General features: G+C 39.9%; 1 protein-coding gene across 1 annotated transcript in view; it reads right to left on the bottom strand.

The window, feature by feature from the left end:
* Positions 1–996: 996 nt before the first annotated feature.
* CDK17 (cyclin dependent kinase 17) overlaps positions 997–16,281 on the bottom strand; it is a 144,857-nt gene continuing 129,572 nt past the window's right edge. Inside the window, exons 11-17 of the mRNA XM_052001161.1 lie at positions 16,133–16,253; positions 14,280–14,377; positions 11,244–11,349; positions 7,167–7,209; positions 4,123–4,213; positions 3,373–3,450; positions 997–2,841 (exon numbers count right to left, since the gene is read on the bottom strand). Coding sequence (XP_051857121.1) covers positions 2,804–2,841; positions 3,373–3,450; positions 4,123–4,213; positions 7,167–7,209; positions 11,244–11,349; positions 14,280–14,377; positions 16,133–16,253 — 575 coding nt within the window. The 3' untranslated portion in view covers positions 997–2,803. The remainder of the gene's footprint in view (positions 2,842–3,372; positions 3,451–4,122; positions 4,214–7,166; positions 7,210–11,243; positions 11,350–14,279; positions 14,378–16,132; positions 16,254–16,281) is intronic.

A 16,281-nucleotide genomic window follows, 5' to 3' on the forward strand; every position in this document is an offset into this window, starting at 1 on the left:
GAGCAGAAACATTGAAGAAATCAGTAAGGAGACCATTTCGTTTGAAAGAAAATAATCATCCTTTAAAAAAAAAAGTGTGAGTGTCACACATTTGAGTCTCTGGGGAGCAAAGTGTCTTCTCCTTCTATGACTCACCATCTTTTTTCGGACTAGTACATGTGTTTCTAGTCTGCCCACACCACAAGGGCATACCTAATTTGAAATATTCTATGTGGGGTAGAAAAGCTCAATTGCCAAGAACTAAGTAGGGGGTGAGGAGGTGGGGTGGAAGCATGATCAGCAATGCAAAGAAGAGAGATGAAAGTGCCAAAGAAGCAAAGTTTTCATTTCCTTATGAATGTACAGTATCTGTACTAATAAATCTAAATTTGCCCATGGTTACCGATGTTGCTCAGGGTACTAAGCAACTCATCCCTGTTTCTTTTTGGTTTTTGCTTGTTTCATTTATTTAGGCATTTGTATTGTCTCTAAAAATGAAAAAGGTAAAAAAGATGTATTTTCTTTCTTACCTCTGAGAACCTTGCTGGTTTTGGATGATGAAAAAGGATGTTTCAAGAGTAACCCTATTCCTGAAGTTCAGGGTACTTCACTCATTTTCAGGCTCAAGTTCTGGCTAGTCTCATGTAGCAGCTGGCTTGCTTCCCGAAAAGACCCAAATGACACAAAGTAGCCCCTCCAGGCATTCCCAGCAGAGTTTGGAAGACAATCATTGGAAATGTTTCTTCACCTTTCTTGAGAGAATCAGGCTTTGGGGATGAAGCAGTTGAAAGCTCTAATACACGTGCCCCCTAATGCATAAAACTCCTATCCCACTGATCCACATAAGAATTAGCCCCCACACAACTAAGGCATCAGAAAGGACTGTCAGGCCCTTACCACACCAATGCTTCAGTACTCAAGTACCCCAAGAGATATGAGACATAAAGGGTAACGGAGGAGAACTCTATTCTCCCAATGGTTCTTTTTCTGTGGAAGAATCACAATTCAACAAAGCCATATTTTAACAACATGGAGATTTTGTTATTATAAACTTCAAAACAAAACCAAGGAATTCCACATAATATTTATACTTTCAAAAGTACAATATTAATACGTGTTTGTCAGTTAAGAAATAACAGCAGTTTGTTAGGTCTACAGGATTTTACGTAAAACCAGTTTACAAATGCTGGAAAGCAGTAGTGGTCCAATATTCACCAGTATACATGAATCTGTTTCTTCCAGAAAATTAAAAAACAAAAACAAAAACAAAACAAAACAACAAAACCCCCAAATAATTAAATTTACCAGTATCATGAACTATTAATAAAACACCCCCCCCAACATGCCACAATCATTATTCACAAATAAAGTTAAAAGGAAATATACAAAAATTCACTTAATACTGTTAAATAACAATAAACTACAAGATTTCCTGAACAGAAATGGTAGGACCCCTGAATGTTTTTACAGTGAATAATCAGGAAAAAATTTAAGTTGTCTATGACTATTTTCATGATATACCAGCCAGAGATTTACATGACCATTTCAAAATATCCCAATAAAGATTTACAGTCTGTAAGATGCACTACACAACTAATTGTTAATGGTGAACACAAATGCTTAAAAACACTGTTCCCATCACCCACCAAGGTGCCCTTCTGACACCCAATGAGATGCACAGGCACAGCCGTAATGTCCGTCATCTCTGGTAAACAGAGGTTGGCGACATTTTAAAAAAAGCCTCCAAGTTCTCATTTTGGGAAGAGTACGTAGTTAATCATGGCTCATGTCACGTATCTTATCACAGCTTCCAGCTGATTCCAAGTAAATATCATGGGGGGCAGGGGAGAAGTGGAGAGGGGAAGAAGAGTAGGAGGGGAAGAAAATAGGAAATGAAATATGTTCTTCTAATAGAGAAAATCATCCTGCTTCTCATCAAATACAAGAATAATATTTCAGAAGAATAACAGGATGAGAGGTTCATCTGAATGGATTTGTGTGAATTAGTCCTTGCTGGATTAAAACACAACATAAATTAAGGTTAATGTATTGTATATCAACGTTCAGGAGCATGCAAACGTTGCTAAACTAGCGGTGGCAAATAAATAATCACGTGGCTCAAGTTCTGGGCTTCTAAAAGGAAATCTCTCCTGCCTCCTTGCCTGCCTCAGCCATCGTCCCCAGGCAGGTGGGCAGGCAGGCATTCACTCGCTCGAAAACATCTTGTGCGTCACGTGTTTTTCTAAACATAATGTGCTTATAAAACTCAGAACTACCACATTGCCAATGTTAAATAAGAAACTGTCTCATGAACTTAGAGCATTAAATGGTTCACCTATTTACGATTAAGCAAAGCTAAGTTTACATTCCAGGAAACATTGCAGTTTAATAAAAATAACAAACAAACAAAAACTGCAGCAGTCAAACAGTTTGTGAGGAGAAACAGATGCATTCACATATCATAAAGCCATTGCAACTTCTTCAGGCATTCAACTGTTGTGTTAAATAGACAGACAGTAGTTACTTAGCAGCAATGATTCCGCAATAAATAATGCACTGTGTTTCTCAGTCCTGCACAAAAATTGCAGCTCCAGTTACACCAATAGCTGTAACCGACTGGCTCTAATGGCAGAGAAGACCTTAAAACCAACTGTACAAGAAATTGTCACACTGTGACAACAAATATAAAAACATAATCTGCAGATCGGAAATAAAAAGACTCCACTGGGAATAGGACAGCGTAGACAAGCGAAGATCCAAGTCCAGAGCTGAGTCCTTGCTTGGTAAGAGAGGCCGGGCCGGGCTTGAAATCCTGCTATCGAACTTAAAAGAGCATGCTCTGTCTTCTGTTCTTGCCGTGTCCTAAAATATAAAGTCATTGGATGAGGCAGTTCAGAGTTCAGAGTTTACCCCACAGATCTGGTGACTCAAGGCCACGCCACGTTCCCACCAGCAAAGCTCAGACTCGGCGGTCAGGGCGACCGGCGCTGGCTTTTGTTAATGCGCCCACGTGGGGACAGGGTCAGTCTATAGCTTCTATGCTTCCAAGTGATGAACCTGAAGACTAGGTAAGCACAAGGTGCATCTTCGGCTTCGGCTACCGGGCACGGCGCGTTCAGGGATCAAGCCAGCTCACTGGTCAAAGGTCTCTGTGGCTTCAGTAGCTTTCAGGCCCCCTCACTTGACTGAGTCTGATTTCTCTCTGAAGATACACTGAGCTGCCCACGTCATATAGAAAAGCGAGTTACGTGCAGTTCTAACAGTATACCATTGTGGTATGCACAGGACACTGAGTTTCACATTAATAAAATTACTAACCAATTTATAAACAAAAAGCTTGTTTCCATTCAGAAATTCAAGATCGACACGTGAAATGGTTTATTACAAACACACCTGTCTCTGGATAGGAAGAATTTCGAAAACCCGGGTCCTTTTGCAATTGAATTTCTTTCAAACTGAATATTGAGACACCTAGAATAAGAAGAAAACATTCAGATATAAAAGTGAAGTATCAGCCTTTAGAATTTTAAATAAATGTGTTGGAATTATTGAAAAAAATTTTTTTTTAAATTTTTGGACCCTGTTGTTCAGTCAGCACACTGCCCAATTTCAAGATGAAGAAAATCAAAATATTTTCTCCCAAATAGCTATTCTTGGTACTTCTGCTTTATAACAATTGTTTCTCTAAGCACAAAGTATTACATCTTTGCTACCCACAAAGGTTAATTGGAAGGAATTTCACATCAGCAGAAATAACTGCTGACTGTTGATGACATAAATAAAAAGGATAAAAAGTGAATGAAGAATCAATATCTTACACATTAAGAGAAAAACATTTCTAAAAGAAAATCTTTGAGAGTCTTGGAAAGGTGATCTTTGTTTCATAACAAAATCACATTATTTACAGCTAACTGTAGACTGGCGATCACGTCACACATGTCTTTTACTAAAAAAGGTACATTTTGGTTTCTTTACAAAATTAATTGTGACCATTCAAGTTTAACATACTAAAAGGTGCACAAGAACAAATGGAAATAAAACTAAACTATTCCTTTTTGGAATTCTGATCCAATTATGGAAGAGATGAGGCTTTAAGGGCTGAAAGGCAAAACTAATGAAAACACCCTCTGGAATTCCTCTTACTTTCAGGTAAAGCATGTATTCTTGTTCCCAGACTTCGAAAGTATGCGTGCTTCATGGCTTCCTCTGCTGAAACCCTTGTCTTTGACTCGTACTGTGAAAAAAAAAACCAAAGGAATCATTTCATTCTCTTTTCCTGGAATCATCCTATCGTCAGAAAAAAGAAAATACAGAGAAATACTGTATTCCGTACCTCTCTTTGTCTACTCTTGGTCATCAGGCCCATTTATAAATCTAGATTATTATTTCAAACTGAGAGAAAAGAAAGGTTGTTTTCCAAGAACATCAATCTTTTCTAACATAATTTAGGTCTCTCTATAGGTTTTGAAAGGACACGAATCAAGATTGGGATTAGCTAATCTTGAATTACTTTTCCTTTTTTAACAAAAAAGATTAATAGAATACTATAATACATTGTCCAAAATTATTCTGCAATCTAATTCATTATGTCCTTGATGCCTCCATTAGCTAATCTGCTTTACGATTATATTCACTGCAAGCTTCAAGCAGAGAAGCTGAGAGATTCTGTCTCAGTTCTCAAGTGAAAGCAATGATCAAAGAAAAATCTACATATCCCTGTAGGCAAATCTGCACAGGTAATAATATGGTATATTATTTATTCAACATAAAACCAATATATACATGTATCTAAACTTCAAAACGTGGACCAATTATTAGCTATTGAATCTTATTGGCAAATAAGCAAAATCAAAGCCAAACCCTCTGATAACAAATTCCATGGCATATCTACAATACTGTTGCATTTAATAAGCTGAGATTGGTAGGGAATGAGTGATTAGATAAAGTGGACTGTTCTACAAATCAATGAAAGTCTCTCGGTGAGCAAACCAGGGTCTTGCATATAAAGAGCACACTCTTCTCTTCTCCATTCACCAGCTTTCTCCTGCGCTCTCTTCCTCCATGTGAAGCAGCCAAAGCCAATCACTCCTCTGCACTAGCCCCTGACCTCCTCAAGAAGCCCACCTACAACAGGTATCTCCACTTTCTTTCCTCATCAGTCTGACTCCCGCCATCATCACCAAGCTCTGCTTCCTGATGACATTCTGTGTCTCTCCCCCCACCCCCCCTTTCCCCCTCCTCCTTCTGCTTCAGGTCAGACTTGCTACTTGGGGGTCCCTGTGAAGCTGTCACAGGCCCTCTTCTTTCCCTGTATGCTCCCTGATTTCGTGGTTTACTCAGCTACCAGGACTTGTTTGAGCCTTCCTAAGCAGATGATTCTCAAATGTTCTCCCCCTGACCTCTACTCTCCCATCTCCAACTGTCAATTAGAATCACATCTCTTCCTGGCCCCCTCCTCTTTCCCTAGCTCCCCCATCACTGCTGAAGACACCACACCTCCAACACTAAGGCTGGCCCTGGCCACTCCTTGCCAAAGGCTCTCGATGCCCACCCTTGTGCCCCTTCTCCTTTCCGGAGCTGCCAGTCCCAGGGTTAGGCTCTCACCCCTGCTCCGTGCCCTTGCTCCCCAGGCTCCTATGGCCTTGCTCCCCTCCAGCAGGTATTCTCAGCTCTTCGTCACCTAGCTCCTCCCTAAATTCTCCCTTCTCAGGCGTGCTGGCCTGCGGGCAGACACACCCCACCCACCACCTCCCTATGCCAAGCCTCCTCATGGACTGTCCCCCATGGCCAGAATGCTCTCCTTCTTCCTCTCGGGCTTCTAATATTCTTGGCTTTCTTCAAGTCTCAACTATGGTCCCAAGCCTGTCTCAATGCTCCTTGATCTTAAGTCTCTTCCGAGATTTCCCCCAATTTAACATATACACATTTATATATCCCTATCCCTAAGAAAATATCTTGTCTATAAATAATTCTTTGTATGTTGTCTCTCCTCCATTAGTCTTTAAGGTCCTTGAAGGCAAATACCTTTGCCTATCTTTGTATCCCAATGTTTCGCACAGTTCCCATTAGTACATGCTGCCTGAGTGTTGTGATGAACATATAATTCCTTGCCCACAGTAAACACCTTTCTGTCAAATGCCTAATTTGCTTTTGAGGCCTAATGATTCCCCTTAAGCAAATTAATTAATATAGTCAAAGGTAGTCATTTGGCTTTCTACTGTGTTTAGTCCTGGATCATTCCTGAAGTATTGTGTTTACTTCTGGGTGACACATTTTAGGAAGGAGACTGAAAAACAGAACACCTATAGAAGTGTAACTGGGTTGGCGATAGGCCTTGAGAATCTACGGTATATAAGCATCAGTCAAAGAAGAAGTGGAACTAGGTATAAAGTAGAGAAAACTTAAGAGAGTCATGATAAGTGTCTTCAACATGCTGCCTGCGGATCTATACAAGTGACTGATCAAAATTCCAAGAGCTCAGGGCATTGAGGGATGAAGCTTGGGGTACTTTCCTGAAAACCCTCACAGGTAATATTGGCTCCCAAGGACCAGTCATTTAACTAATTCTGAGTTTTCCTTGCTGTAACTGCTACCTCACTTTGCTCTATTGTGCAAGGTTTTGCTGAATTTTAGGTAATCATCCATGCCTCCAGAATTCCTCTCATCTATTTGGCATGTAATCTTATTTAAAAAGGAAATGAGATTCATTAGCCAGAACCTGTCACTGAAGCAGCCATGCTGACTCTTTTTCTAAGTTTTCAGAAAGCATCCCTTTAATAAAATGTGATAACATTTTGGCAGGCTCGGAATCAAGCTTATTGGCCTGAAGTCTACAGACATTTTTTCTTACTAACCTGGGCTACCTAAGCCCAGGTCTGAATATGAACGAGGCCTTCCCTTTCTAGGTCCCTCTGTAGCTAGGACTAGAGGAATTTATCCATGTATTCATAGGTCTCCACATTTTGACAGGCAGTTAGAATACCCTTTTTAAATTGCATTCCACTCTGAGAAAACTTATGTTGCATGTCTGCCCATTTAACAATTAAAACATAATGTACACTGAAGTCAGGAGGACCCGAGTTCAAATCTAGTCTCAGACACTTAACACTTCCTGGCTGTGTGACCCTGGGCAAGTCACTTAACCCCAATTGCTTCAGCAAAACAAACAAACAAAATGTACAACTTACCTGAAGAAATCTTGTTATCAATTCAATTCCTTCAGAGTCTAGTCTGAAAACAACAAATAAATGATTAATTTTAAATTGATCTTTTTGCCTTAGCTACTAGAAGATTCAAGAGCCCAATGTACCAAAGTACTGTTGGAATCTGCTCAGTTCTTGTGCCTGAAAGCTCCCATTCAGGCAGATTCTGTTCTACGCTCAAATATCTCACCAAAACACTGTGTATCAGCTAGAAGCTGTTTCAAGTCCTTTGAGAAGTGGATAGGATGTGAAACTGATTTCTCTTCAAGGGGGTAAATGTTAAGTTGCAAATAATGTTACGGAAAGGGCAGATTCCTTTCTAAAAAACAATTTTTGTGGGTGCACGTTGCCTTACGAATCATGTTGGAAGAGAAAAATCAGAACAAGAGGGGAAAAAAAAAAAGAAGTGAACATAAATTAAATTGATTCATATTCAATCTCCATAATTCTTTTTCTGGCTGCAGATGGCATGTTCTATTCAAAGTATATCAGGATTGCCTTGGATCACTGAACTAACTGAAAAGAACCAAGTTAACCAACCATAGTTGATCATTGCACAATTTTGCTGTTATTGTGTACAATGCATTCCTAGTTCTGCTTGTTTCACTCAGTATCAGTTCACGTAAAACTTTCCAGGCCTTTCTAAAATCAGCTTGTTCATTATTTCTTGTAGAACAACAATTTTCCATTGCCTTCATATACCACAACTTAGTCAGCCATTCCCCAATTTATGGGCATCTATTCCTTTTCCAATTCTTCTTTACCAAAAAAAGAGCTACTACAAATATTTTTGCACATGTGGATCCTTTTTCCTCCAAAAAGATAGATTTCTGATGGAAATAATCAATACTTTGCCTTATCATGGGGGAAAATCTGCTGCTAGGGAAATTAGGCACATTCTTTTAAAGCCCCTATGAAGAACGGATGATGCAAAAGACAAACAAGTTTGTTGTTGGAGAAGTGACTGGCCCCTAACTACCTAGGATATCCTGGGAGTTGATTTACGAGGCCCTCTATAGGGAGGGCCTGCGTGATCTAGGTCCTTGAAGGGACAGACTAACTATGTCTCCTTGCCCTTATGGAGCTTATAAGTAATAACAATGAGAGATCAATTAACAAGCCATTTCCAAGTAATTGCAATAATTTCTTGTGGGGAAGGAGGTTACGGAGTATCCAGACAGTATCATTTCTTCACCATAAGCCCGCAAGCTGATGTGCCTTTAAAATTCATGAGCAAAAGCAAATGTGTAAAGCCAGCCTTCTATGAATGCTTTTTGGAAGTCCTGGACTTCAGAAAAGTTCTCAGACCCTGCTCCTTGGGGGAGACAGTCTCCCAGCATCCGGCTACTTTCTCACATTAGTGCCTATTTGAACACACTCAGTGCTGACAGGAAGCATGGGCAGAAACACCAGCTCCTAGGGCTCTACAATACTGGCTCACTGGAAAAGAGGAAGATGAAAGTGTGTACATCATATATTAGAGATGGCAATACAAAAATTTTTTTTGAAACTTTCTCAGGAGTAGACCTGGAAAAAGCAGCAAGAAGCCCATGCTACAAATACATAAATGGTAATAATTATGTGAAATATGAAACAGAGAATAAATGTGGGATTAAAAACAACACTGGATTTTTCCTGCAAAGAAGATCTGGACAACATTAGATCAGTTGCCACAGCAACAACAAACAGGACCATTGAATCCCATGAGTGGTTTGGAAATATTTTTGGTGCTAGCAACTATGCTGCTGATCTTTCAACTGCCTGAGAACACAAAAAGGCAGATTTTTTTGAGATTCAGAGTTGTCACCAAAGTAAATAGGTAGGAGACCACGATCAGATCTAAGCAGAGAAAGAGCAGGATAAGGTCACTATTGTCCAAGTGGCTGACCTGGAGATCTCAGTGCTGAGGCCTCTGTCCAAAGAAGGTCAAGGTCAGAAGGGGTTAGTGAGTCCTGGAAATGAGGAAGACCACCAGCATGTGCAGGAATGGAATGGAATAAACACGGAAATGGCAAAATTGAAGACTCGCCCAAGCCAATGAAGAGTAAGGAAACAGCAAGGACAACAAGCGACGACGCAATAGCCTCGACAATATATGTGGACAGAACTGCCACAGAGTAACTGAAAACAAATATTGTACAATTACAAATCAAAGGCATGGCCCAAAGGAGAGATAACTTCCCTTGTGGAGATGGAGCCCCTAGGGAATGGACCTCTTGATTGATTTGGTGAATTTCTCTCTTACTTTTAGGAAGAGATTCATTATCTCTGTGAAGGGGAAGAGGGGAGGAATACAAAGGCAAATATGGGCAATGTAAATATAAAAGTTATAAAAAACTTCCTATTGTCATTAAATGTTTCACTTTTCATTAAGTTTTATGCCCTGATAAGAATCTTGGAAAAGGACAACAAAAGACCATTTTTTACTTGTCTTTGGAATTATTTCAATCTGATATTGGAGTATGTGAAACATGTCAAATTTGAGGATCCTTCAAAGTAATGAAATCTTTAAATTTAAACAAGATGTGCTAAGACTAATTCTTTATGGACCCGTGAAAGTGTTCAGCACTCATGGAAGTCAGCTTTGTTGAAGATGTTTTAAGAATTCACAAAATGAGAGCAGAGTAGCCTGAATGCTGGGCTCACAGGCAGACAGTTGGGGTCCACACCCTGCTACTGCGAAGACTGGCTGGGAGACTGTTTCTCCACCTGTCAACCATCTCCTCTTGCAGGGCAGTACATGGCCCACTTCCTCATCTGGCCCTTCACAATCTGACTATGCCTGGAGGGTCTCCGTGACTAATCCCAAAGAGCACACACTGCCACCTAAGCTGGAAAGCTTTCTCTTTGGGGACCGGAAGACCAACCCACATGAGCTCAGAAGCTTGTCACCAGGGAGGCTGCACTGGGATGCTCAGTCCAATTGTGGTTCCTCCGAATCATCTACTTATTTACAACAGGGTTGCACCCTGCTTCAGCAAAGAGTGTATCCATAAGCATGAAATCAAAGACATATTTTATTCTGTGGTTGGGAGGAGCTGATTCTGGATTGTGTAACTGATTTTACTGAGCTCTGGAACACTACAGAAACTTAATGAAATCCACAACCACTCAAAAGATCAGCCTAGTAATTCAAAGAAAAAAGGCCAAGTGGGTGAAAAATGTGTCTGTTTCAAGGATGGTTTGATCTGTCAACATGAGTGTCATGGATAGGTACTGAAGGTGGGTAATGCAAGAGACCTAGAGCACAACAGGAAGGGAGAACCCAGACTTATTTGGAGAGTGAGCGAGCACTGAGCTTCTTGCTCCAAAACCTTGTGCCCTGAATCATCACAGTCTTCGAGAGGTGCTGCTGTATGGCTGTGAATCATGGAAAACCACATTTCAGAAGAGTCCAAATCAGGGGACCCAAAGGAAAGATGCCTGGTGGGTGTGATAGCAAGTGGCAAGATATATCCAAGATAAACTATTGTTAGAGAAGTGGCGTAAAGAACACATCCCTGGGGACCCACATGAACTGAAAGGAAGACAAGTATGGCTGTGGAGGGAGACTGAGGGATGAGCAACAAAGGCACTGAGATGCCAGCGGGGATACTGCCTGTGTCCTGAGCAGATGCTCCAGACAAGATTTACAGTGAGATCCTTTGGGATGATCAGAAGGACTAAAGATACCTTGCCATGGAAGGGAGGAAGGAGGATGCACAATGGGTGAGGAGAGGGGGAAAAAGCTTCCACAGAGTATAGTCACATAATTTGGTCTCAAATTTATACAAAAATATTCTTTGAATAATAAGACAATTATGGCCTCTAAAATTTCACTTTCCCTACTTTTTTCTTGATCATTTTATGCTGGTATTCACATTAATGTTGTTTTACTGAGTTTTTAAAAAGAGGCTTTTCCCAGCAGACTGAGAAGGTAAAAGAAAGCTCTGAAGCACAAAGGGCAAATACGCACCCTGAGGTCTGTTTTCATTTCTGGCTACAACTGATGGATGTACTGAGAATCACAAAACAAAACAAAACAAAAATACAGTCTTTATTGAGGAAACAAACAAAAAATACCTGGGGGCATGATTGATGAGCGGCTGTGGCTTATATTTAGGAAAGTTGTAGTTCTTGAACTCATCATTTGAAGAAACACCCGGCCAGGTTTCTTGAGATGGTGTCCCTGGATTTGAAAAGAATACATACACAATTAATTCCATCAGAAATGAGTCACAGAAAAAAAAAAATTAAAAGGCGTTTCCTGGGCTGCCTTCACCAGGGGAATTCAACTGCCCTTCTTCTTCCTTCCTTAGCTCTGTTCAACCCCCTTTATGAGCCCTCTTCCTCATTACAACATAAACCCGTCAAGCTCAGCTGCCATCTATCTTCTAGTGTCTATCTGTAATCACAGCGTACAATGCCAGCATATATAGAATAAGCACTTTTTATATACTTATAGTTTTAGTGAAACAAAAAGACTAGACTTTACATAAGTCTGGATTTATATGTGAAGTACATAATTGGGCCATAGGAACAAAAATGTCTGCATTTCTTTCATCTAGCTATCAAGAAAGCTAGCAGTTATTAGTAAAATAAGAGCCATCTTAACAAGGCTATAGATTTCCCTGGATTGCTGATATCCTGAGTTGCCCTTGGGAAATCAGGAGGACAGAAGAGCAAGATGATTCTTTCATCAGCAGTAACAGTTACTCAAGTCAATGTCTACATCACAATGCGTTAAGCTTGATTATCTTCAGATATCATGTGTGTGGCATGGATTCCTTTAAATACATAGTGTACATAAAAGAGCACACACATACACATGTTCAATAAAATAGCAGAGCCAGCAGACTATATACAGTAGCTAATTGGAACAAAAGTAGTCATGCTTCCATGGTGGGTAGTTCTGGGCACAAGGCTGATTGTGCCTGATGCCTAAGGACCAGTCTGGATACATTTGGAAACATTCAGAATAAAGTGTAACTGGAGAGGAATTAATTTTTCATGCACTACAAGCCTTTAGGACTATTTCCTAAATTAGAGAAACTCCACATCATATAAAATGAAATGCTGCAGTGTGTCTAAAAGAAGGAAACCAAGGTGGTGCTGGAACTCAATACCAACTCACGTGAAGTCAGTTTAAAGGAGCTAAGGATATTCAACATGGAAAAGAGAAGACTTAGGGGAAGACAGAATCATTCAGGTACCAATATTTAAAGGGTTGCTGTATGAGAGCAAACACTTAGTTTTGATTCTAAAGGTCAAAACTAGGCCCAGTGGAATGATAAGTGAAGCAGATTTCAAATCAATATTAAGGAAAATTTTAATAAATCTCAGAAATACTCTCAAATGGAATGTTCTACCCTGATAGCTGGTCAGGTTCTTCATCAGTGAAAAGATATAAGCAGAAGCTGGATGAGTACTTATTAGGAATACTATAGAAAGAATTCAATCTTCTTTCTTAAAAAAAAAAAATTTAGCTTATTGTTTTCAACATATATGCAGATAATTTTCAACATTCACCTTGTAAAACCTTGAGTCCCAAATTTTTTTCCTTCCTTTCCCTCCATCCCCTCCCCTAGACGGCAAGTAATCCAACATTAAATGTGTGCAATTCTTCTATACATAATTCCACATTTATCATGCTGCACAAGAATCAGATCAAAAATGAAAAAGAGAGAGAGAGAGAGAGAGAGAGAGAGAGAGAGAAAGAGAGGAAAACAAAAAGCAAGCAACCAACAATTAAAAAGTGAAAATCCTATGTTGTGATCCACACTCAATCTCCACAGTCCTTTCTCTGGATGTAGATGGCTCTCTCCAAAGAATTCAATTTTCACAATTTAAAGATTCTCTCCAAATTCAGATTATCTTTGAGCTTTCTTTGATTCGTTGGATTTTATGATTCTACCATTTTGTAAATTCTGGAATCCTGCTGTGAAGCTAACTAAAATGTTCAAACTCTTTGACCCAAAGATCTTATGGCAAAGAGGTCAATGACTAATAGAAAAATTATACAATAAACCAAAATATTTACAGCAGTATGTTTTATAATATTCAAGAAATAGGGAAGAAGGGGGGAAAAAAGCAAATCACCTTTGACTGAGGAATGACTAAACAAATTATGGTACATGAATGTATTGGAAGATTATTGAATTTTAAGAAATTATGAATATGAGGAACAAAGTGAAGCGGGGAAATTTATATGAACTGATGCAAAGGGAAAACAATAAAACCAGGAAACCAATATACCACAATGTGTAGCAAAAAATAACAACAAAACATATGGTAAAATTATGAAAAGGCACCTTCCTCCCTCATCCAAAAGGTAACAAACTTGCTTTCATATTTTAAATCTCTTTTTCTTAAATCTCTTTTTTCTCTTCGCTTCTCTGATGCTGTCTCCAGCCTGGCACAGGCCCTCATCACCTCACAAGTGGACTATTTACAAAGGCTGATGGTGGTCTGCTGGCCTTAAGTTTCTCTCCATTCCAGTCCAAACTCCATTTCATTATCAAAGAGATCAACTTAAAGAATAGGTCTGGTTATATCATTGCCCCAGCCTATAACCTCTAGCAGCTCTCTCTTTTCTAGCATCAAACACCAGTTTCCCTGCTGGGCCTCCCCAGGCCTTCGCAACCAGGCTGTTTTCCTTCTCCTCTCCCACTCCTCCCTGTCCCCTAAGTTTGATCCACTGATATGACCCTTGCACTGTTCCTTCCACAAAACATGCCAGTTTTCAATTCTGGGCCATCTGCTCCCTCTCCCCTCTATTTAGAGGGGAGGTCAGTGAATTCTCCTAGAGCCTTCCTTGGTAGAGGACTCCTCAATCATCCATCTCCAACCCTTTTCAGTGTCCTTCCCATTAGATTGTAAGATCCTTGAGGCACTTTTTCTTCTTATTTCTATACCTAATTCTTGGCAAAACAAAACCAAAACAAAACCTAGCATATAATAGATTATTAATAAATGCTTACTGAATTGAATTGCTATGGGAGAGGAGAGACAGAAGAAATAAAGATGATGCAAAAATGAGACATGATAACTTTGGAAATGCAATATATTCAAGGCAGGAAATGTGTAGGCATGATTCAATGGAGAAGAAAATAGCCATACCAAGCAATCGGAAGATTAGATGCAGTTCATCCTCCACTGTAGAACCTGGAAAAAGGGGTCTTCCTGATGCCATTTCAAAAAATATGCAGCCAACACCCCTTTAGCATGTGCAATGGAAAAAAAGAATGAGAAAACATCATTTATATTTATTTGATAAAGAGCCTCTGTCTAGATTTCTCAGCTTCAGGCCCAGTAAATGGCTGTCAGACATTTCCCTCATCTGCCTTTGGACTCATAATTCACCCAATTAATTTAGCTGACTAAATGTCCTCTCCCTCTTCTTCATTGAACCTAGAAAAGCACTCTATCCTCCCCTTGCACCAGACCAGAAATGTCATACCATACCACATATTTCACTCTGCACATCACAATATTCTAACTCCAAGAGTTCTTCCTTGATAAACATAGTTTAATTTTTTTTGGTAACTGTTCAACCTTTGTATGTATTTTATCTTCATAACCAGGATGTCAATTCTTTTTAAAAATTGATTTATTGATATATTTTGCTTCTACATCATGCCTCCCTATCCAAGAAAGCCATCCCTCATAAGTGGAGACAAAAAGATAGGTGTTTATCTTAAAAGAATTTACAATCAAGTTGAGATAAAAACAAATAGCCAAAAAGTAATATCAATAAGATTTAAAATAATTATTTAAGACCACATAAAAAGACTTTAAAATTCAAAGGATTAATTCATTTCATTCTATGAATATTGCAGACAACAAATTTTACAAAAGCTCTGAGGGAGGCGTAGATCTGAATTATTCAGGAAGACATACAGCTTAGAAGCCAGGATAGGGGCAGGCAGATTACAGAAGCATGCAGGACACCATTGTGAATAGATCATCAGAAGCAAATGCACTGGGGCAGGAGAGCATGTGACATTTTCAAAGAGAAGTGAACAAACCAGCCTGACAGGAGCAGAGGGCTCACTTAAGGAAGCAATCAGAAAAGAGAGTCAGAGGCTGAAGTCACCCAGGGAGTTTGGTCTATAGTCAAAAGGAATATATGGTTTTGCAAGTAAAGGGGAGCTAATTAAATGGAATTGCTTCTAATTTCATTACCATAATAATAAGGACCCTGCACAAAATTGCCCACAAATGATCACTGTGATTCCACCTTAATGTTCTCTCCTGAAGCCTAATCATAATGTGAAAGTGATCTGAATCGTCAAAGGAGATATCAGCAAAGGGCACTATCTCCTGGGTCTTGCCAATGGACTATCACTTGAGAACCAATTTAAATTCAGTGATCCTGATCTGTCAAGCTTTGCAGGTGTTGTGATCTGCACCACTGAAATTTATTGTATTTTTAAATACAAATTGTTACCACCAACAACCAGTATGTCAACCATGAGTTAAGAGAAGTTACATGTCTGAAGCAGGGGAGGAGTGGGAGATGGGGTGGGGTGGGCTGATCACGCAGGGACCCACACTTATGGAGCACCTCAAGATTTGCAAAATGTTTTTCATATATTGTATCACTGGGTCCTTACAATGAATATGAGCCAGGGGATTATATTGCCTGTTAATGGCTTAGGAAACAGGCTCCAATGTAAATGTTTTGCTGAGAGGCACACAGTTGGTATCTCAAGGGGGATCAGAACTTCCTAACTCCAAGTCTGATACTCTCTCCACCAAACTGCTTCTCCCATGAAACAAGTTAGGAGGCTCGCACCATGCTCCAAGGTCCTAAAAGAACTAAGCAGACAGCTGCTGACACATGGGGCAGATCCTCTATGGAGGAAAGCAGGATAGGTACACCAAAAGGAAACAAGACAGAGAAAGGAGGTGACCTGAATAGATGGAGGGAAGGCCCACCCCAAGATAGTCCATCGTGTTCACACACTCACCACATGTCTATCTGTGTGGAATACTCAGAGGAACCCAGGAGAACATCAGGTGGCCGGTACCAGAGCGTGACGACTTCATTTGAGTAGGTCTTTGTGGGTACTGACTTGGCTCTCGCTAGTCCTTCAACACAAAAATAGAACGTGTAAGA

This window comes from Antechinus flavipes, chromosome 5 (assembly GCF_016432865.1).
Source record: "Antechinus flavipes isolate AdamAnt ecotype Samford, QLD, Australia chromosome 5, AdamAnt_v2, whole genome shotgun sequence".
In the NCBI taxonomy this organism is placed as follows: domain Eukaryota; kingdom Metazoa; phylum Chordata; class Mammalia; order Dasyuromorphia; family Dasyuridae; genus Antechinus; species Antechinus flavipes.